General features: G+C 39.5%; 1 protein-coding gene across 1 annotated transcript in view; it reads left to right on the forward strand.

Annotated features, from left to right (window-relative positions):
* map2 (microtubule-associated protein 2) overlaps window positions 1-23159 on the forward strand; it is a 118650-nt gene that overhangs the window by 73198 nt on the left and 22293 nt on the right. The window contains 5 exon segments of the mRNA XM_051959188.1: window positions 12254-12343; window positions 14165-14239; window positions 16374-16589; window positions 19276-19566; window positions 20681-23157. Coding sequence (XP_051815148.1) covers window positions 12254-12343; window positions 14165-14239; window positions 16374-16589; window positions 19276-19566; window positions 20681-23157 — 3149 coding nt within the window.

The following is a 23159-nucleotide window of genomic DNA, read 5'->3' on the forward strand; positions in this document are numbered from 1 at the left end:
CATGTATAAATGTATTGAAATCTGCATCATAACAAAAAGATAAAGCACATATATTTCAATATTACATTACATCATCAAAAACAGCTATTGTGTTGTGACTAGCCTAACTTTGGCAAGTGTGTCTGCATGGCATCACTGTAAGTGTGTGGATGAAAGTAAAGTGGATAGTCAGAGTGATGACAATTTATAAACACTAACAAGGTTTTCTGTCAGTTTTAAAGAATGCAAGCACGTGCAGAGTAAGTGAGGTCTGTGACAGTGCAGCATTTAATAAATGTTTGATTCAGAAGCCTTTACATTACAAGCAGTGTTGAGATGCTTGCTGGCCAGGGCCTGGTTTTGACAGCCAAGGTGCAAATATATGCACGAGTAACAGTTTAGCCAGCAGAATTCCTTTCTGGTCATTAAATTCCTTTTTGTTATTAATTTTGTGTCCAGAGACGGTGACACAGTGATGACACAGATGGCAGAGTTTGTCAAAAAATATGTGTTTGTGTAGAAGGAGCTGGTGACACTTGTGGCAAAACACATCAGCAGTTTTTTTTTTTAGCAGACGAGTCTTCATTCCCGAGTATATTTGTTTTTGATTTAGTACTCAGTTGTGTGTAATTTAAGTTTGCGTGGATGTGCATGCTCATGAATATTTGTGCGTGTTATCCCTTCATACCACAATTATTATGTGTGTGCTTGCATATGTGAACTTTTCTTGTGATGTGTGCACATGTAGATGTTTGTGTGGTTTTAGGCGTGTTTTTGAGTTATTATGCTGCATAATGTTGTGTATGCAATGCGTGCGTGGGTGTGTATGTGCGTGTCCTGTCTCCTTTTGTATGTGAGTTTGCACTTCTCTGAATCTTCACTAGAATCACATACTGTTATTAACAATGCTATAATTAACACATAAAATCTGTCTCTCTACCCTCCACTCTCCTTCACACCCTAGAGACAAGGCCAATAATGTACCAATAGTGTAACCATGGCAACAGATCCCCTACAATTTACTTTGCCGGGGATTTTGTTCTTTTCGGCTCGAGCTTGCCACAGACAAGGCCATTCCAAATGCAGTGACAAGAGACCAATTAACCTCCCATCTCCCCATTATTGGGGCTTAACTGATAGTAGTTTTTAAGGCTGATAACAGTGTTTTTGAGTGTATAGCTGCCTGTTGCCATTTGACTATTTTTATGTCCTCAATGCCTTTCTTTAGTTTCAGTCTTAAAATCAAATTTTGAAAGAACGTATCATTAGTGCAGATGATTGTGAGATGATCACATCTGCTTCTAGGAACATTTTACTTTGATCATTCATGATTATCACCACTGCATTTTAATCATATAATGACACCTGATTCAACACTCAAATCTGGAACAGGCATCATTCAAAGATTACTTATTATATTAAAATGCACTTTTAATAGTTCTATATTCTACTAATATAACTATAACTGACCAGAGGGTTGCTGAAGTGATGTAAATGGGTCAGCTAAAGCCACACTTCTCAGTGTCATAAGGTTTGCCCTCCTTGAACCTGGCTACATCACCATGGATATGTTAAGAGCCTGGGCTTTAAATTGGCTGTTAGAAGTGCTACGGTTTACCCATTTCTTTACCTGACCTTGTTCTTTATAAGCAGCGGAGACTGTCATCTTAAGGAATGGGTTATATCTGCAAACCTGCCAAAGCAATCCCACTCAGTGAAGCTGTGCAGTTAAAGCAGGCTAACTGTGTGCATCTTGCTGCCACAGGAACCTGCATTCATTCAAATGGCAAAGCAGAAAAATGCATAAATATGTTGTTTTGCTTGGTCTTGGTGTGGTCTCAAGTCTGTTTTACACTCCTGGTGCTGAAGCTAATTAAATACAGATTAGAAAACTGATTAGTCTATTAGTATTTATCACAGTGAGTATTTAATTAATAACTTTTTTTTTTTTTTTGCTTTGACTTGGCCAAAGACTTAACTTGTACGTATACTGGGTCATTCCAGGTGAAATGACCAGATATTACTTGGGGGTGTTGCCGCACCATTTTCAAATTAGTCCTAAATTTGCATGCCATTAGATAGTCACAAAAGTACTTTCTATGCAAAATTGTAGACCTGTAGCTCAAATAGTTTCTGAGTTGTGGGGGTCTGAAATTTTCAGAATTTGGGCTATAAAAAGCCTCACCAGCGTTTTATGCATCTTTAAGTGGTTATTTCTAAGCCTCTAGACATACCAGAGAGCTGTGAGTTGGTAAACAAGGCCTATGCATGTAGCTAGTGCCCCACAAACATCCTCAGGTGTTTCCTTACACTCTGCAGGCCATGGGGGCTTGCTAAAAATGCTAAACATTAAGAGATACCTATTCACGAGTGGGGTTTGGGACCTTAAAAGTACTAGAAATACTGCACAGAAGTGTTCCAACACCCCTGGGTTCCATTCTACACAAACTTGTGTGATAACTTAGCAAACTGGAGCTTTCTAGGTACCTCAGTTTGGAAAATATGAGCTCCCAAAGTTGGACGAGATTTTTAATTGGCTATTTTTGGTGGCAAAAATCTCAGTGTGGGACAGGTACCAGAGACCCCAAATTTTTCTACAAGACAGTTCCATCTGTCTTCTATCACTGTACAAAAAAGCAGCAGGGTTATATTTGTAGTTACTGAGATATTCTTACTCAAAATGGCATGGGTAATGTCCCTACTTCAGTATGGGACAGTGACAGACCTAAATGCACTTCTTTCAAAATCTCTCTTGAATCATTTGCAGTAACAATGTTACCTTTTATAAAAATTTCACCATAGCTCTTGAGGATATCAATCTGTTGATCCTGACTGAAATAGGTGGCACATGATTTCCACTTTTCATGGAAGCATGCACAGAGCCTTATGAAGAAAACCTGAGTTAACAAAGATAGTTGCTTACTATCGTTGTGACACCCATCATGACCGATTGGGGTTTAAGGTGTTGTCAAGACAGCTAATGCAAAGAAAGCCTGGCTGTATTGAACTTGCATCACACTACATCCATCAGAGGTAACTGACTATTACATGACAAAACCAGTGTTGAGAAAGTCCTAGAGTCCATATATACCCCTTGAGCTGAACAAATCACTTTTTTTTTGTTGACCACAAAATAATTTGGATATTCTATTCAGATGCAACTGTAACATTAAAGGCTCTGGTCGTAAAGCAGTCAGCGAAAACAAGATGCAGCTCTGGATCATTTTGCTTGCATAAAATCAAAACTGTCATTGTCCTTTTGTATTTAAACCTCTTTGCATGTCACCATTTTTTGTCCACTGAATTCTATAGGATAAGGACAAACTGTCTGACAAATGTAACACGATTCATTTCTTTCATTTGCTTTCTCTGATATCCAGACCACTCTCTGTTTTTGAACTTGCCCTGCACTGCTCTCTAATAAAAATTAAGCTACCAGTGAGTCAACATAATTAGCAAGGCCTCTTGCGCTTCTCTGTTTCATTACTGACATTTATCAAAGAGCGGCGAAGAACTTCAAAGTCATGGCTTGAAAGTGATGTCAACAAGAAAACAGTAATTCTTTCATTTAGATGAAAAAATAAAGTATTTAAGTTTTAGCTTTCCATTTATGTTGAAATGTGCAAAGTAAACTTTCAAAAAATCAAAACAACTGTAATTTCAGCCTCATGTCCACCAAATCATCTCAAACTGGTTTTCTACAACATGACAGTGAGTCCGCTGTACTCCAGTGGCCTCCACAGTCACCATATCTCAATCCAATTAAACCTTTTGGATGTAATGGAATGGGAGATTGGTGTGGGGGATGTGTAGTCGACAAATGTGCAGCAACTGAATGATGCTATCATGTCAATATGAACCAAAACCTCTGAGGAATGTTTCTAACACCTAGTTGAAAGTATACCACAGTTCTGAAGGCAAAAGGGGGTCCAACCTTTTATAGCAAAGTGTACCTAATAAAGTGGCCAGTGAGTGTACGTATATCAATGCATGTTTTATAATCATCTGCATAAAAACGACTCTTTCTCAGCAGCTGTGTTTGTCTGCAGAGCGTCTTGTCAGCATACATTAGCATTGCTGTGGAGCTGGGCAGGGTGGGGGATACGTGGGGCAGGATGGGTGGCAGAAGGGCTGATGCTGGCACTTGGTGAGCCTTCTCTCCCTGTGAAAAGCTCTTCAGACACAACAAGAACTACTGAAGCACGAAATTGCCCTCTTGACTTTCCTTTGAAACAAAGTTGAAAAAGCCAGTCAGCCATGCTAGAAGTGGTCAAGAGGAAGAGATGGAGAGTGGGAGAAAGAAAAAGAGTGAGTTAATAGAAAGAGAAAGAATGCAAAGAATGTTGAGTGTATTCCAGGGAGTGGTTGGTTTGCACAAATCAAGGAAGCCCTGCTGTTATATTGGGAATATTGCACTGACTGATGTCAGTGTCATTTAGCTGACGCAAGTAACTGGGCAGCGTGTCAAGAATTCTGGACAAGATTATTTGTTAAAGTCCCTCCATCTCATCAGCCTAAATCAGTATATGCTTGGCAGCAATAGAAAGGAAATTTGCCCAAATTAAGCTCTGGTGTGAAATATAGAGACAAACAAAAAGGGACAAATCCAAAGTTTAGGAATGTCTGAATCTCTGAGGCATACATATTGAACCCAAAGGCCATGGCTGAAACACATTAAGTAAATTTACCTTATTTGTGCAAGAATTTGATGTGTTAAAGGACATAAAATCAATGCTTGGTACAAAATTATTAGAGTATGGAACTGATTTAACATTACAATTTTCTATATATGAATTACACACATTGCTCTTCTTTGTGAAAACCTGGCGACTACATTCCCCACAATGCAGTTTGACTTTAGACAGTTCAGTTGAAGGTTCAGGTAAGTTGTACTCATATCTGCTAATGTAACCTTGAGCTGCTAGTCTAAAGCAGTCATAAGGAGTGAGCTGCATTCGTCTAGTAAGCTTATTTCAAATTTAGAGGCTTTGGTCCTAATGCTGAGTCACTCTAGGCTGTTTATCAGACTTCACAGAGCTCCCTGTGCAGTCACAAAGGGTTTTATATATGTTTATTATTCACATTCACAGTTGTTGCCCCTGAGACTTGCAAACGGATGCAATCCACGTACAATGAGTTGAGTTCTTCCTTTAACTAACATCTGATATAGGTCGCTTAGACTGACATTTTCCCACACATTAAAAGCTTCACAACACATATTAACAGCTGTTTATATTTTGTATTACTTCTACGACTGACAGTCATGAATATTTTGGCCTCAGAAGGCTTTGTAATCTGTATAACATGACACAGTTTAATCTTTGAAGCTTGACTTCAATTTGAATAAGAATATAGTTCAAAATTGATTGAAAAAACCTCAGGAACAGCTGCTGAGCAGAGGTCCTGCTTTCAAGATGGGTGGAAATGCTGTAGAAACGGAACACATAAGTAGAAATGGAAAATGATAGTATGATATAATTTTTACATAAAATAGTAAACATTTAGAAACACTGACACGAGGTGAATAAAATACAAACTTCAAAATCAGAACCAAAAACTATGAAAACAGAAACAATTGTCAGATTCTCAGCTTGCCTTTTCTTCGGTGTGCCGTTCCTTTGAGAAACTTAAACAAATTGGGAAATTTCATGCTTCATCAAAAAATCACTTTATTTTGAACGTCTCATTGAAAAATTTGTAATAAACTCTTTACCCCAACCAGATACTGAAAAAAGTTACAAATTTTCCATTCCTCTGTAAAACTGACATGCTATGATTGATCAACTGTCACGTGACAAAAATCCAGGGACTTTTCAAAAGACCTGGGCTGAACTGCAGGCTGTGTTTAGACAGAGCAGATGAGAGAAAAGTCTAAAGCAATCTGAAACTTTGAGTAGTAAAATATCTGTAGTATACAGAGCCTTGGTGCTTGGAAAAATGGAGTACGTATTGATTCCTGTTTTTTTTTGTAATAAAGTCGTCTTTCATCTTTCTTTTTTTTGTTGTTGTTTTTTTAGAATTGAGAGAATTCTAAGCTTATTATATTACACTAAAGACTTTTAGAAAAGACATACTTCAATCCATAGTTATTCTGTTTCCATTGAGGTGCTGGACTTTGTATTAGAATGAAAAATGAGCCCAGAAACAAAAAACACCCAGGGTTAAGACAGTGCTTCCCTCGATCATGTTGTGCATATAAACAGATGAGCTACGACCAAAATCATTAAAAACTACATAAGTAAAAGCTTTTTTTTTTTTTTTTTGCCTTGCTTTTGTTTTGTCAACATTGTGAGACGTTTCTAGAAATCCATGTACTCTGCTTAATCTTTAGGGGCCCTTTTAGCTCTTTTTTATTACTTTTTGTTGACAGTGAAGTAACACCAGTTGGTCAGAGCATGAAGACTTCATTTTGTCTCAGCTCCCTTAAGAATTCTGTCTCACCCCTGTGAGATTTATATGCGAAGTCTCAGCTTTGTCAACTGACTAAAAATATAACAAGTGAGAAGTTTTTATATTTTATAAGCACCTTGTCCCTTCGATATAAAATGCGTAAAACAAAATGACAGAAGGGCCATACATTTTGTAAAATTAGTCTTTTCTGAGTGAGTGACTGTGAGAATGGAGCAGAGGAAATGATATCCAGAGTGAAAGTAGACCAGCAACAGTCGCACATATATCCACCATGCAGGTAATGACAACTTTCTAACAAGTGATCAGACAAATCTGGCCTCCTTTTATGACAGAAATGGATTTCCTGCTGTACGAAAAGGCAGCGTAGTGATGCTCAAATACTGAAATTAATATTTGAATATGCTACAAAATGTAAAATTAATAAATAAATATTTTTTGTGTATTTCTTAAAAGCATCTTTAAAATTGACCGTCAGCTTCATAAGAGTCAACCGCAAAGCATTTTATTCAGAACCATAATTGCTTTGCTAATGTAAAAAAATGTCAGCGTAGCTCTTGATGCCTGGAAAACTGTAATTCGAAAATCATTCTGAATAAGAAAATGTCAAAATAAAGCGCTTGAGTTTATATATTATTTTTTATTTAAGGGCATTATATATTGTTTTTGAACATTGTTCCTCCAGAAGATACAGTTCAGGAGAGACTTGATTTTTGAACCTTGTGCTCACGTGAGACAATATTTACTCCATCTCTCTTTTCAGGTGCATCAGTTTGTTTTCACATACGCCATAATTTATTCAAACGAAAGCTATATCTTTCCTAGTGGAGATTAAATGTACACTGTATGACCACCATCTGCATAACTGGATGTCTGATGTTGCTGCAGTGAATACGGATCGTTGGACTGATAGACAGATTCTCACAGGTACATGTGCCTCTGCTGGAGCATTAATCTGTTTGAGCAAAATCTATCATCTTATGGCCAACTTGATAGAATTAACTTATCACATGCTGGATAATTCGACTTTGTTCTGTCATGCAGACCATGTAATTTTGAGATAAATATAATTGATCTGAGGATATTAAATCAATCAATCAGTCAGACTTGATTTGTGTTGCCCTTTTGTTGCAATTAAAATGTAAAACATAGTGCTTTACATTATTTTTAAAGCAATTATTTTTAAAAGAAAATATGAATAGATGGCTCACATATGAAAGATATTAAACGGGTGACATTATGGTGATGTGTGTGAGGGCATTCATTGGCCAGTGTTATTACATGACATTCCTTCTTTTTTGACATTCACTTTGTAGCAGGCTTATTTTAGTTTGATCATTGTTTTTTTTTTTTTTAAATCTAAAACAGAAAATAACTAGTCTTCACAGCGATAAATATTGTCCTTCCTTCGTTGTTCATGGTTTAATGTGAAGCACTAGAAAAAATTAAAGTCGAATTTCATTTTACCAAGTTTATTCAGGTTTAAGTCATGTATTTGAAAAACATTATGGCCATCATTTCCTATCTAATGACGGCTGCAGACACAGAGGCTGAAACAGCCGTGGCATGTCGCTCGCATCTGAATTACATATGGACCCAAGTCACTGGCCCGCCAGTCTGTTTCCATGGCAACCCCTTGCTTTACACATTTTGGGAGCACTGGTATCAAACCAAACAGCACTCCTGCTCTCTCTGTGCCCTCTCAGCCCTGCTGTGTGTGTGTGTGTGTGTGTGTGTTTGTGTGTGTGCGTGACAGTCTGGTTGTGCTGTGCATTGACTCGGGGCTTCCAGTTGTAGTCTCAGCTCAGAGAGGGAGCTTTCTCAGCTTCAGCCGGTCTGTCATACAGGTAATGCACACTTTTTTTTAATTTACTGAGAGCGTATGTCTGTGTGGATGTGAGCTGGTGCGTTTGATATTGATGTCGGTAAAGAGATGCAATGCAACCTTTCTGTAAATCAAAGCAGGTTTTTGTGGATGTGGTTTATTCTGCTGTCAGAGGCAAGGACAGGCAGACTGCTATGTCATTAGACATCACTTTGTCAGGGAGATGCTGAGCCAAACAAAGCTAGTTTTCATCACTGACAGTCGGCTCTATGCATGTGACAAGGTCGTTTTTTTTACAGTGCTCCAGTTTTGTGAATGTGCATGTCGGTAGATTTGTTTCTAAGACTAAAAGTCAACGATTTCTCCGTGAACCCACTGCCCTCGATGTAGCTTCTCAACACCACGCTAAGTGTTTGTCTGAAAGAGATGGCATTAATGTGCATTTATTTATTTATTAGCCATAAAGACCATCTGTTGAATACAGCTCGAATATTCTAGTTGGAATTGTGTCTGTCTTTACCTCTTCTTTATCTCGTTACCTCTTTTAATTTGTTATCTTTACAGACAACTTTAAGATTTTTTTATACTTTTGTCAATTTTAAACTTAAATAGATAATGTCTTATTTAACAATACAAACAAAATAACTAAGCAAAGCATGCATTATGTCATTCTTTCTTATATCTACATCTTGATCGTGAAGTAAAATATCCAGTGAAAAAACTATTGCCTGAAGGATTTTCCATTTTATTTGGGCTAAGTTGTTAGTCTAACCTCGGGAAAGCTAAAGTGTCCTTCAAATATGATGAGTCAGAAATAGTTTCACTATTTTTGTAGGCAATATTATGGTCACACAGGAAGGTGGAGGGGGGGGGAAATCCCAGTTTTTAACAGGGAATATGCAAATTTCAGACAGTCTCTCCAGGGACACACTAATAGTATTGCACTGGGTTGCTTACAAGAAAAATACCACAAATAGAGAGCTATAAAGTGAAAATAAGTGCTTGTAGCCTCTCTCACCTCTGTACAGCCGGCCAATCCAACATCAGAAAGGTGTGTAAGACATGCCGCTTAGACTCTTAATCCTGCTTTAGACTCTAACCAAAATCCTTCTTCAGTCCTAAAATGTAAAGAAAAATGAGATGAAGTTTGTAATGGATGGTGGTCTGTAAACAAACCTACTGTTCAATGTGATTTTTGAGCCACTGAGTCATTCTGATATGTTAAAGCAACAAAAAAAACATGAACATGATCAAAAAATCTCAGACACAGGCACTCTCTTTGAATGTGTTGTCTCACTCAGAAAATTGAACCATTCACAGAAATCGACGGTGTTATTTTACCCCTCGTGTAAGCTTGAGGGGTTGTTGCTCGATGTTAAAGCCACTGAGTGGGTCTGACGTCGACACCTTTCCTCTGTTTTTCAATATTACAAGAAAGGGCTTTTGCCTGGAAGTACTGAATAGGTGGTACACATTTATTGCACTTTGCTGTTGAAAATGGGAAATGGCTGCTTGGAGTTGGTGAGTGGGCTGTGTTAAGTGTTCCCGGAAGAAGTGTGTGCATGTGCGTGTGCGTGTTGTTGCGGGTGTGTGTACGCCTGCCAGCTTGTTTGTGTTGATGTGTGGGTGATGTCGGATTAAAAAAAAAGGCTCTGAAACAGCAGCGGTAGAAAAGCCTCGCACTGACACCCAGTCCTACATAACCACTGTTCCTATGCAAATAAAGGCTTTGAATAAAAATATGCAGTCTCCCTGCATACCAGGCAATATTTAAACTAAATCATAAGCAGACAAACTTAAATGTGCAGCTATTAGACCATCTGATAAATTGCCCTTATTGGGATTCTAAGTTGGGTAAAACAAAACAATGCAAATACATACATCATTTTTCACACATTTAGTTCTTTCTTTAACATTAAAAACTGTTTTGGTCTTGGTTGGTTCAGCTTGAGGCTATTCCAGTTCTCGTTTAGCACCTGCTGCCTACAAGTGTTACACAGCCAGAGAGTGTTGACAACCTCTAGATGTTAGTTTTGTCAAGAATAGTGCACATTACTTCAGTTTTCTTGCAAAAAAAATCAGCATTGATTTTTATATGTGCTAAATACCTGCAAGCTGAAACTGCATTTCAGTCATCTCCAGAGGGACTAGAACTAGATAATCTACATTAAAGTGTTTCTTTGATCATTGATGAAACATCGAAAAGCTCTTCTCCGTGTATCAAAGTTACATATTTAGAAGTTTATCTTAAAACGGCTTGGATTTAGCGCTACACTCATGACTCTTTTAGAAAATCTGGATCACCTCTCTCTACTTGCTTACATTTCTGCTCAAACACTTAAAAAAGCACTCTACCTTAATCAAAATTGTAAACTAATTCTGCAGATACGCTGACATGTTGATAAAGCAAAAAAGTAGATTTTCACAGACGTGGGTTTTGAAATAGAAGAAGAAAAACATGAGCGATAATAGTTATCTGTAGGTTGACTGCTCACAGTCCAGTGCGGTCATTCTAACCATTTTGAAACGGCCCACTTTATTTCGCTCAAACTTCACCCAAGTTGGCTGAAAAAGAAGCATTAGAGACTAGGAACTTTTTGAAAATGGACTCCAAACAAAATATGTTGTTGAGTTTTATGGTGTCTAGACACTGTTCAAAAATACTACGCCAGTGATCATCAACTGGCGGCCCGCGGGCCGAATACGGCCTGCCGAACCGTCCAATCCGGTCCGCGACTGGATTCCAAAATTGTGAGGATCAAAGAGAAAATATCATGTGGTCCACACTTTTAAAGCAGTCAGTCCAGTCATTATTAAAGGATCTGTTTTCCACATCAACTTTTCGTTTCGTGGCCTTAGAGAGTGCCATTTTACCCGTGTTAAGAGGCCTTTTCCTGTCACTTCTGCGGTGTTTCTTTTTCAAGTGCTCTGTGAATAAAGTTGACTTGAGATGAGGCAAAATATCTCTATCACTCCTAGTGGTTGACTGTGGTACAGGTGATAGGAGCACTGACTCATAAAGGCTAAAAATGCCTTCAGTTTTGTAATGAAATGGAAAAAATATAAAAAATAAACATCAAATAATAATGTTATGCCAAAATTCTATTTTTATTTAATTTTTGTTTGAGGGTCCGGCCCCCAAAGTGACTGTCCGGTAAAATTCTGGCCCTCTGGCAAATATAGTTGGTGACCCCTGTACTACGCTGTCAAGGTCAAGTGTTTCAGCACTAATGGTTGCCTTGTTTCCTCAAAGATGATTGTATGGAATGCTCTACAGTCCATTGTAAATATCCAGCTGTCAGTCTAGTGATAAAGACTCATGCGATAAAATTACAGCCCCCAGATATGTTTTCATTCCGGCCAGAACTCTTTGCTCCAGATTATACTCTCTAGTTGATATCTCCACTGTCCCTATCAAATAAAGACAAAAAATGTCAAATAAAATCTTACTTCACACTTGCAAGTTCAACATCCTTTTTTTTCCCAAATCCAGCATTTTTTACTTAGAAATAATAAAGAGCATAGGCCATTGCAAATAAAATAGCTTATTTCATCCAGTACGATGAAAACAGGGCAAAATTGAACTCATTTTGGGAAATTATGTGTGGTTAATCTCATTTTTAGCTTGCACTTTATAAGGGATTTTGGGTTTCTATGGTGACGCTCACAGCCTTTACCAGCAGCCTTTGTGTTGCTGCAGTTATAGAAACAATTCCAACCCACTCACACAACCTTTCATCTCAGATTTTGAGGGAAATGATTCAAAAAATAGAGTAAAATGAAATGAATGGAGGATTAGACTGTTTTTAAAAAATGTGTGTCAAATTTTAACATGCAACGCCCAGTCTCACATTCACAGCAGTTTGAATCTAGAGGCTACTATGGGGATTTTGTGCACTTTTTTTCCAGCCAGTGTAGAGTTTTAAACCAAATTATTTTTATGAGTGTGTCTAATCTGAGATATTCCCTTTTGATATTTTTTTTTGAATAAAGTTGGCATTGATCTTGTGTGTCTGTGTTTGTGTTACTGTGTCTGGTTAGAACAAGTGTCAGCGCGAATTGTGCAGGAAGTGACGGCAGAGGCAGTGGCAGTACTGAAGGGAGAACAGGAAACTCAAAGGCTGCCATCAGGTGAGACACGCATAGCAGCACAGTTGTTTTCTATAAGTGCTGCACTGTGGTAACCATGGAGAAAATGATATCTCCTCTCCAATGGTAAAATGAGGTTGGCGTCCTTACCAGCTGGCACTGGGTGGGGGACTGAGTACACCCTGGACAGGCCCATTCATTGTGCTGTCCAGGTATTGCCCACCTAATCTTTAGGAGTCCATCTCATTACATCACGCACACAGACGTTGTTTTCATTATTTTATCATGGTAACACAGCATATTTACAGAGACACATCAAACTCAGTACAGTCAAGACTGAGAAGAGACAATATTATTGTGAAGGTAGGATCAAGAAAGAAAGAAAGAGTTCACATCATACTGTGAAAAGTAGAATGTGTTGTGGAAGTTCAGTTGTCTTCGTTTATCTTCAACTAAATTCTAAAAGTATGTCTTTATGACATTCTTAAAAAATGTGAAAAAGCTAAAAAACTAATATTTTAAGCTAAGGTGCCAAACAATACTGCAAAATAATGGGAAACAATCGTTTAATCAAAATACAGTAATTTCTTTCAATCAAAATGTATTTTTTTATAGCTTTCTCGTGTTTAAAGATTGATATTTACGGTACACATGAAAGAACTAGCCGATAATAATTGTCAATGCATATATAGATATATACACCGATCAGGCATAACATTATGACCACCTGCCTAATATTGTGTTGGCCTCCCTTTTGCTGTCAAAGCTGCCCTGACCCGTTGGGGCAAGGACTCCACTAGACCCCTGAAGGTGTGCTGTGGTATCGGCACCAAGATGCTAGCAACAGATCCTTTAACTCCTGGAAGTTATGAAATGAGGCCTCCGTGGACCAGACTTGTTTGTCCAGCACATCCCACAGCTGCTCGATTGCATTGAGATTTTACGAATTTGAAGGCCAAGTATACACCTCAAACTCATTGTTGTGCTCCAGCTGACTTGGGACAAAGACAGAGGACACCCTGGACAGGTCGCCAGGCCATCACAGGGCTACACAAAGAGACAAACAATTTAGAACTGCCAATCAACCTGGGCATATTTTTGAACTGTGGGAGGAAGTTGGAGTACCTGGAGAAAACCCACGCATGCACAGGGAGAAAATGCAAACTCCATGCAGAAAGATCCCGGGAAAATGGAGACGCAAACTGGGAATTTTCTAGCTGCAAGGCGGAAGTGCCACCAAGCCACTGTGCAGCCCAGAAAAAGGAAATGTTTGAAAAATTATGACAAGTGCAACCTAACCATATTTTTGGTTAAAAAAAAAAAATTCTCCAAAAAGCAAAATTTTATGGTCATTCAAAATTATACATTTTTTGCTATTATACCTATGACATATACATTTTTTCTGGTTTTGTAACTGTACCAAGATTGTTGTATATTCCAAAAATACAGAAAAAAATATGTCAAATACAGAATAGAAATTCATTTAAATCGCTGATTTATCTTCTAGTATGACTGTTTCCCCTTCTTTCAGGCTTCATGCTAACTGGATTCTCCAGCTACATATTTACCAAGCATTAGCGTGGTGATGATCCTCTCATCAAGCTCTCAGCATAAACATGAATACATTTATTTTCTAAAAAACATTAAAATACTCATTTGGTCTTCCTGATAGCTTCATCTTAGAACACACAAAATATTCAGCGAAATTGCAGATTTTCCTAACTGTGTCTGTGGTGGTCTTACCTTTACTACACTTGTGTCGCTCAGTTATATGTTGATGAATCGCAGCACATGCTTGATGCCTTTTACATTGTGTGATTTATATACCCTGTCCTCCTTTTTCCCTCTGTCTCCCTTTTGTAGTTGAAGACACCACCAATTTGCCTCCCTCTCCTCCCCCATCACCTGCTGCCGAACACTTTGGTCCTCTGGAACAAGGTAGGCTGAGAGTACTGTATATACAAGACTATGTCTGTAAAGGACGAGAGTGTGGTTTCCTTCTCTCTCCTCGCTGTAGCTTCTCTTTTACTGGAGTTTTGGCTTCACCAGCACATTGGAGAGCTGCTGGTGTGTGTCAGTACTAGGAGTACCCCCCTCCTCTGAGGACATGTCCCGCATCCAGGGGAGAACCCACACATTGATACCCGTTTCATAAAACTATCAGAGTTGCTAAAAACAGGAACATATTCACCTTTTTCTGTCATCTTTCCTCTGAAATCCTACCTCGTCCTCATCGTACACCTGGAACAGACACAATTAGTACCTTCATCGCCATCACCATTTATCTTGAAAGACGCACTCACATGCATGATATGTTGTACCAACTGCACTCTTTTTATCATCCTCTTCTTCCATTCCACTTTCTAACCTCTGCACCTCGCTGTCTTCCAACACACTAATATGACAGCCAATTTTAGGTAACCCTCCAACTTCTTGTTGTTTGTCGTTTTGGTTGAATTATGTCTTAAGTTTGCATGTCTGATCATGGTGTTGTGTTTGTCGTCATTGTCTGCTGTTTGTTTTTGTATTTGTTTGGCTGTGGCTATAGGGAAGAGTTTTAGTTCAAAAAGTATTGCACATCGCTTCCTTCGAGGTAAAGCCAAAGGATCAGAAAGAGTGAAGCCTTATAACAAAAGTAAGGCAATAAAAAATTGGCTAATATAATGAAGCACTTTGAATGGTCCAAATGTAATCTGCATGCATGAGTGTGTTAGTTTACATTGTGATGTAGAAGATTATAAATGGCATTATCATAAATAACTTAAAATACCTAATTTAGATTTTTTTTATACATTAGGTCTAAAAAATTTTTTCTTCAAATGCTTTGCCGGTTGTCCCGGTTGGATATTTGTCTTGGTAGTACAGGTTGAACAGTGGCAAAGAGGTTTAGTCATCTGGGCTGTTGTTTGTTTCTGGAAGGCTTAGTCGCCTCAGGATCATAAAGGCGTTTCTTTAAATAACGTTTAAAGATCATATTATGATCTTTGGAGCTACATGAAGGGCATGGGGGTGTTCAGTTCCAAAATGATGATCAGATGGTGTCTTTGACTGGGTACAGGGTTTTATTGGCTGGCAAAACACACACATACAAACCTGACTAACAACTACTGCTACCAAAGTATTTTAACTGTTGCTGTAACTGTTTACTTTTAATGTTGTATGTCTTTTATTTAGCTTTTGTTATTTGTACTCGAAACCAAAATCTTTCTCAAATTATGCAGTTTGCTCATTTTGTTGGTCTCAGAGTATGGCTGGCCCCCAAAGCTTTGTTACCTTTGATTTGCCCGTCACTGTCTACTTGTCTCTGTCCTGTGTGCGTTTTGTCTCTCTTGCTCTTAAATAAGCCTGTCTCCTTCGTGCATTCCCCTCTCTGGTGACTTTTTTTTTTTTGGTTGCTGTTTAAATTTGTCTCTTTTTCAGTTAAGTTTTCTCCTCATGCCCCGACCCCTTTTTTTACTGCAAAAAATGCCCATCTTAAAAAAAAGTCACTTAAGGATTCAAAGAACATGGTAATCACTTATTATTTCCTCAAACTTCAAGGACCACAGCTGGCTCCATTTGGATTATTGATTTAGAATGATCTTCAATTCAAGCTAGTGTCGGTAATTTACAACTGAGGAGCTCAGCCAAAAAAAGAGAAAATGATCATAAATTATTCCAGTGATCTTCCTGAAATATTTATTGGTTAAGATACTTCCATGGCACTTGACACTTTCTACTTCTGATTTTCTAGTTTCTGTGCAGTATTCTTTTTTAACTGTAACATATTAAAATTTTGAATTTACAAAAATCCAAAAACTCAGTAAGTGAAAAATACTGAAAGCAAATGTTTTGTACCGTTAGTGTTTTGGCATGAAATCAAAAGGAATCAAAATGAGATATAAAGACTCAGTGCTAGATTGTTTGTTAAATCACCTTTAAGATGGTCATTCTTTGGTATGTTCTCCATTTTTTCAAATAATTTCTTCCTTTGGTTTTCTTCAGTTCTTCTTCCCTCTTCCTCACTCTCTCTCTTTCAGTCTGTGTCCGGATTTCCCTGCAGTTCTTCTCCTTGTGTCTGTCTTGTTTGTAGATGTAGGGGATGAGGAGGAGGCGGGCCCTCTCCGCCGCTTCCAAAATTCTCGGGAGAGGTGCAAGTTCCTCGCCCCCTCCATCTCAGTTTCCGTGCCCGAGGACGACCCCTACCACTCCGACGAGGAGTACTATGAGCACCCATTGTTCAGCCCAGAGTGGACGCACTCGGGCTCTCGCCCCACAGGGCAGGCCGTGGCCTTTAGACAGATTGAAGGTGAACCACGCATGGTTCCTCTTTGCCATTTCCCCACCTTACCATCTCCTCTCTTTTTCTTTCCTCTCCTTCTGTGATTTGACCTCCTAATTCTTCCATCCCTCCCTTCTTTCGTCCTTCCGTTTCTCCGTCCGTCAGTCCGTCTCTTCGTCTCTTCGTCTGTCTTTGTGTGCGTTTGTGTGTCTTTGTGATGTATGTTCACTCAAAATTTGACAATATATTTATTTAACAGTCACATTTTGTTTTGTTTTATTTATTTTTCCCAAAGCCATTGCTACCTGTGGTTGCCATGCCGTTGACCCAGTACATAGCAGTGATGTCACTAAAATATGACGTTTTTTTGTGATTCACTCAGTGGACATTCTCATCAGTAAGACCACATGGCCTGCAAGGTTGACTTTTGAGACATGATCTCAGGTCCATGGCTTTCATAACTGTCTCAGAGATACTGTGCATAACCTCTATGCACAGAACCTTCTCACTGCCAATCATCTCTCAGAGTTGTATTTTGGTTCATTCCTCGAGACCCCTCATTCCTTTAACCATGTCGTACTATGTCAGACCCTCGACACTCATTCGTACCAACTCTTACACTCTCGCTGTGGCAACAAGGAAGACTTTCAGCTCCAACACATGCACCCGCACCACTAGTTCAAAAATCTAGGCCTTAAAACCAACAAGTCCATTCACCTGGAGTGTTTTTTTTTTAGGGTCATCAGTGATTAAGTCATTTAAATGCTTTTAAGAAAATATGTAGAGTCTAAAACCTCCCTTTTCAGCATATTAGAATTAACATGTGAAGTATTCACTGTGAGGTTGTAGAACATTGTTTCCATTAAGGTAGAGGTCCATCTTAGTCTGCCATTTTCACTGAGAAAGTATAATGATTAAAAATATAATCTTGGAAGCCTAAAGTCCTCATTAATTGATGCACAAAACAGATGAAAACTCTGAATTAGACTCTTAACCCACTCTAAGTGCAGGAGTTTTTGAAAGTGTTAGTCTAGCTTGAAGCTTAATTTTCATCGGATGAAAACGCTCTTAAGAAACATGTTTCAAAAGTTACTGCTTGTGAAACATTGTTTGTTGCATCCTTAATAAATCAGTGCAGTATTGTACAATGCGTATAATGTAATAAATTGGCTATTTTAATTTCTGCTTTTTTTTAGACGTTTATGTGCTTGCAACCATTATTATTTATACCATATTATCGTGAGAAGACAATCATGATGGATCTCTGGCTGATTTAGTCTTTGTAACTGTTCTCAGATTGAACTTCTTCTGTAAGCTAACTATTTAAATATTAGCTAGTTAGCCATCTCACATGCCAGTATTAAACCATTTGAAAAATAGCCAGAATGTTCAGAGAAACTTTGTCTGAGATATTTCCTCATTAGAGTTCTATTTTCTTTTTTAATTCTAACAAAAAATATGTCAGGCTATTTGTTCAACCAGTTGTAATAGTTTACCTATAGAGCTAGTAAGGTAAAACTATAGAAACAATAATTTGTTACTTGAAATCGTGAGAGCCTTTCCAGTTTGTGGCTATTTTGTTTAACTTTGCCTCCCTGCTCCCCTCCACATGATGCCCTTGGCCTTTATACCCATCCAGGCTAAAAGTTTTATTGTGTTCAGAAGTACAACATACAGAATATTTCTTTAAAACTCTCTCTTTTCCAAAAACTTACTATACGTTGTTATAGCTTAACTCCTCTCACAATTAACTGCACATCAGCACGTTTAAGCTAGATGAACAGAACTATGAGCGTTGATAGACCTAAGAATATTTCAAAGATATATTGATCTATTTGTAAATGGCATTACCTAGGCTTTTAAAACTCTGAACATACAACCCTTTTATTTTTCCTTCAGCTGCTTTACAGTTGTTAAAATTGTCTTTATCCTCACTGACTGACAATATAGACCTGGTCCAGTGTTTCATAAATCAATATGATGTTTAAACTGACAAAAACTGGACAAGGTTTGAGTGCACAGCATAACCCACTGGTGAATCATTTCTTGTTATGAGGTTGAATGTCTGTATTGATTAAAGCTGTACACCCCCACATTGACCATTACACAGTTTGAAATCCAACCCATGCAATGTCAGAAATCAGAGGCACTTATTTTATTTTACTGTACTGCAGCTCCTCAAAATGACTCTTTCCTAAAGACCCTGAGCACTTGAAAGAGATTGGAACAAAGGGGCCTCATAGTAGCACAGTTTCAGATCACGTAGTTTTGTTTCATTTTCTTTAAACAGCCGCAGTCATCAGTGATAGTAGGTCAGTCTGGGTTTCGGGTATGTTTGGTGCAAGAGAAATAGAGAAGTAGACATGGTTACATTTTTAAATTTACTTAGTCATGCAGTAAATGATTACAAGGAAAAACATCTTGTGCATGCCTTGAGCCAATGTGTATTTATAGTTTCCTTACATATTGGGTACATTGAGCTCCCACAGTAGAAATGTATGATTAGAAAACACACAGAATGAAAATCAAATCATTTATTTATTGACACCTCTTAGTGTATGTCCTATGTACCTATATGTGTCAACAGACAAACACTTCAGGTCATCTTTTCCTAGAGCTGAAAGTGTCCCATCACAAGTTGTGTTCTCACATAACCCAAGTCTGTGTTGCCTGTAGTCTTAATGTGTCCCCCTTTCACCCTGTTTTTGAGAAGAAGAGACCATGGAGGCTCTTACAGCTGAATACGAGGAGGAGGTGGAAGAGGAGGAGGAGAGTGCAGAGGCACCAGAATCCGAGGCAGCTCTTGATGAGCAGCAGTGGAGTGGGGAAGAGCCCGAGCTGGACAGCCCCCAGGCTGACTCCTTAGAGCAGGCAGAGCCCATAGACGAGGCCCAGGATCTAGACCTGGAGCCGGCCGAGGCAGCTAGTGCTGCTGCAGAGAGCTCTGTGGACAGAGAGGAGGAGGAGGAGGAGGAAGCAGAGGGTGAGGAAAGCCCTGAGACAGGTGTGTCCTGCCCTCTGCTCTCCCTGCCTGCATGTTACTGCATTGTCCACTGTATAAGAACGCAAGGAAGCGTACAACATAAGCATTTTAATTCAAATGGAATGGCAAGTAATCCTCCCTGCGCTCTGCTGTGGCTGCAAGGCAACACAGGCTTGTTGGTGAAAAAAGCCACATTATTTTAACTTAACTTGGTTTATTGTGTGTTATCTTCGCTTGTATTTTCATTTACTTGCTGTGGTTTTCGGGGCCGGCCGTTTCATATTGGTATGATGAAGTGAAGTGATGCTAACAGTGCTTTTTTTTCTTTAAACCGGCTATAAGCTTTCAGGTTTCTCGTTATGTTTACACATTGCTTGGTGCTGGTATGCCAGTGCTACGCACTTGTATTCATGAATCATACTTACAAAACATGCATTGCACTTCTTATTATCATAATTCGGAGTGCAGAGTTTGCAGAGGATTTTGTGTTGGCTGTCTCATGTTCAGTGTGGTTCAGTTGTCTGTTGAAACATCTCTCATCAAATGCATTACTTTATCGGCAAAATTCCGACTCATTTGTTTTTTTGTTTACTTTTATCACCTGTAGCTGGTGAAAGTATGGCATTTCTTTGTCATTCAACAGCAAGGTTCTTCTATGTGCTAATAATCTTCCATTGACACAGTAAAATTTGAGTGCCATTAAGCTTAATTTGATCTTAATGAAACTATTTGAATATTAACAGCTAACTGGAAAAAAAATCACAAAACATTTCAGTACAAAGAATGACAGAAATGCTATTTCTTTTTGAATCTGATTTTTTGAAGAACCGCATGGATATCCCTCCTATCTGTTACTGCTTGTTTCTCATAAATCAGCATCACAGTTGCCTCATGCCGGCTTTCCGTCACACACCATCCCATGTTCTCATCCATCTGTGACGTGGTGGACACCATAATCTCGCCGTACTTCTTCAGTGATGGCCGTATCATTGTGCTGTAAGTTTCTGAGGAGAGCTTTGCCTGTTTCTGTGATAGCTTTTCCAGTCCCTGGCTTAGTAAATATCTCATTTACTGCATGCTAAAGCAATATTTTTCTGTCGTGATCGAAACAGCCAACTTACAGATATCCTTTCAGCTTTGAAGATGGACTCAGACAAGCAGGACAGTGGGTCCATGAGCCCTGACAGCATTGGATCGGAGAAACGCCCAGAAGAGTTTTTTGAGCCACAGATCCAAGGGTTTTTTGCTGGTGAACGAGTTGTACCAGAGAGCCCCACCATGGATATGCCATCCTTTGTACCTCCAGATGTTCGAAACCAAGCCAAAGAACCTGTAAGGTCACTCACACTTCAGCCTACATATGGTGAACCGATCACCGTGTCTGAGAAACAGCCGTCAGTGGAGGTGGTGGAGTTCAGCAGCATTGGTGCTGCTTCTGACTTCTCTTCAATGGGAGTCAAAGTCCAGGGTGAAGACTCACCAAGAGACGCAAGCGACAGGTCTGGCATGTCAGCATATTTTGAAACATCAGCCATGGAAGTTGATGAAGGTCCCCACAGTAAGGGTGAAGGTTATTATGAACTAAGCAGATCCGGTGAGCAGAAGATTACTGTCGATTCTGGGTCTCAGGATATCAGCTACAGCACACTAGCTGAAGTTCAGGATAAACCTGAAACTAAAAAAAGTACGACAGAAGACACTAGTGTGTTTACAGTTCCTGACAGGAGTAATGACTGCAGACTTTCCCCAGGAAAACTAGCCTTAGAACAGAGGAGTTACTCACTTAACATCACCATTGGAGCAATGGATCAGAGTGGGCAAGGCAGACCTAGGAACTTTTCTCCACTAGCCACAGATATCATGTCCTATACTAGTGGAAGTCTAGATGAGTCAGCAGACTACCTTCCAGTTACTACACCTTCTGTGGATAAGCCTCCGTCTTTCCCACCCCTGATCCTGGAGACTGCACCTTCCATCACATCAGATTCTTCATCGCCTCCAAGGACCGCTGAAGCACCTTCAAAATCAAGCCCTGAACCAGAGTCTCCAGAGTCGCCTCAGCCCCCAAAGAGCAACTACAAAAACGGCACAGTGATGGCACAAGACTTACCTGAGATGCTAGACCTTGCTGGTACCCGTTCCAGACTGGCATCAGAAAACACTGACCCAGAAATCACCAGGAGAAAGTCAATTCAAGCTGATTTTCCTCCCTTTGCTGATGACCCACTGGCCAGTCTAATATCAGGCCAACAGAGTCCTGGACCTAGAAAGAGTGACAGCCAGACGGAAGAGATGGGCTATTGTGTGTTCAGTGAATATTCAGGGCCTATGCCATCCCCCGCAGATGTGTTCAGCCCTACAGACACTGCCACAAAAGTCTTCACTCCCTCTGTCCTGGAGGAGAAAGTGGCTGAGCAGGCAAGGAAATTAGCAGTCAGAGATACATCTGTGGAGGACAAGATCCAGCCATCAGAAGTTGCTGACGAAGCCGAAGAGAAAGAGGAAAAGCAAGAAGAAAGAAAAGATTCTGTTGAAGAAAAAGACAAAGATGTTGTAGATGATCAGCCTGTTAAGATTGTAAGTGAGACACCACTGATTCAGCCAAGTGAGACCTTTGTGACACCAACTGTCACTGTGACTCTAGAAGAAGGTGGAAGGTCAGGCAGTGAGACGGAGCGACAAGCCAGCGGTGAAGGCTCGGCCTCAGAAACTGAGATTGCCGACTATGAGAGGCAGATCCGCAAATTGGAAATGGAGGACAGGCCTCTCAGTTTGGAGGAGGAACGAGAACTGCAGGAGCTCCGTGAGAAGGTGAAACTGGTGCACCAGGAAGCCTATGAGGAAGTGGATGCAGAAGATGTGTACCAGCTGACTGGTGTGGCCAAGGACCGAATTGCCAGGCCTGTCAAAACTTCACCTGCGTCATCGGTGGAGAGCAACATCGATGATGACAAACTGCTGTCTCCGGTGCTCTCACCTTCCAAACTGAAACAAAGAGAAGTATATGGTTCCCCCAAAAGAGTTCCATCGCCAGTGTTAGGAATAAACAAAGAGGAGAAAGAGGAGGCAGAGAGAAAAAAGAGGGAAGAGCAAGAGAAGGAAGCAGCTGAGAAGAAAATGAAAGAAGAAGAAGAGAGGAAAATCAGGGAAGAGGCAGAAAAGAAAGAAAAGGAAATGAAAGAGAGGGAAGAACAGGAAAGGATAGAGAAAGAAGAAAGAGAAAAAGAAGAAGCAGAGAGGCTATTGAAGGAAGAAAAAGAAAGGATGGAAAAAGAACAGAAAGAGCAGGAGATGAGAGAGAAACTGGAGAAAGAGAAAAAAGAAAAAGAGGAGAGGGAGCTAAAAGAAAAGGAAGAGAAAGAGAAGAAAGAAAAAGAAGAGAGAGAAAGGAAGGAGAAAGAAGAGAGGGAGAGGAAAGAAAGAGAAGAAAGGGAAAGGCTAGAGCAAGAGGAGAGAGAAAGGAAAGAAATGGAAGAGAAGGAAAGAATAGAGCAAGAGCTAAGAGAGAAGGAAGAGAGAGAAAAGGTTGAAAGGCAACTGAAAGAGAAGGAAGAGCTTGAGAAATTGGCTGAGATGGACAAAAGGTTGCAGACAAGCCGGAAGAAAAAGAAGAC

This window comes from Acanthochromis polyacanthus, chromosome 14 (genome assembly GCF_021347895.1).
Source record: "Acanthochromis polyacanthus isolate Apoly-LR-REF ecotype Palm Island chromosome 14, KAUST_Apoly_ChrSc, whole genome shotgun sequence".
Lineage (NCBI taxonomy): Eukaryota > Metazoa > Chordata > Actinopteri > Pomacentridae > Acanthochromis > Acanthochromis polyacanthus.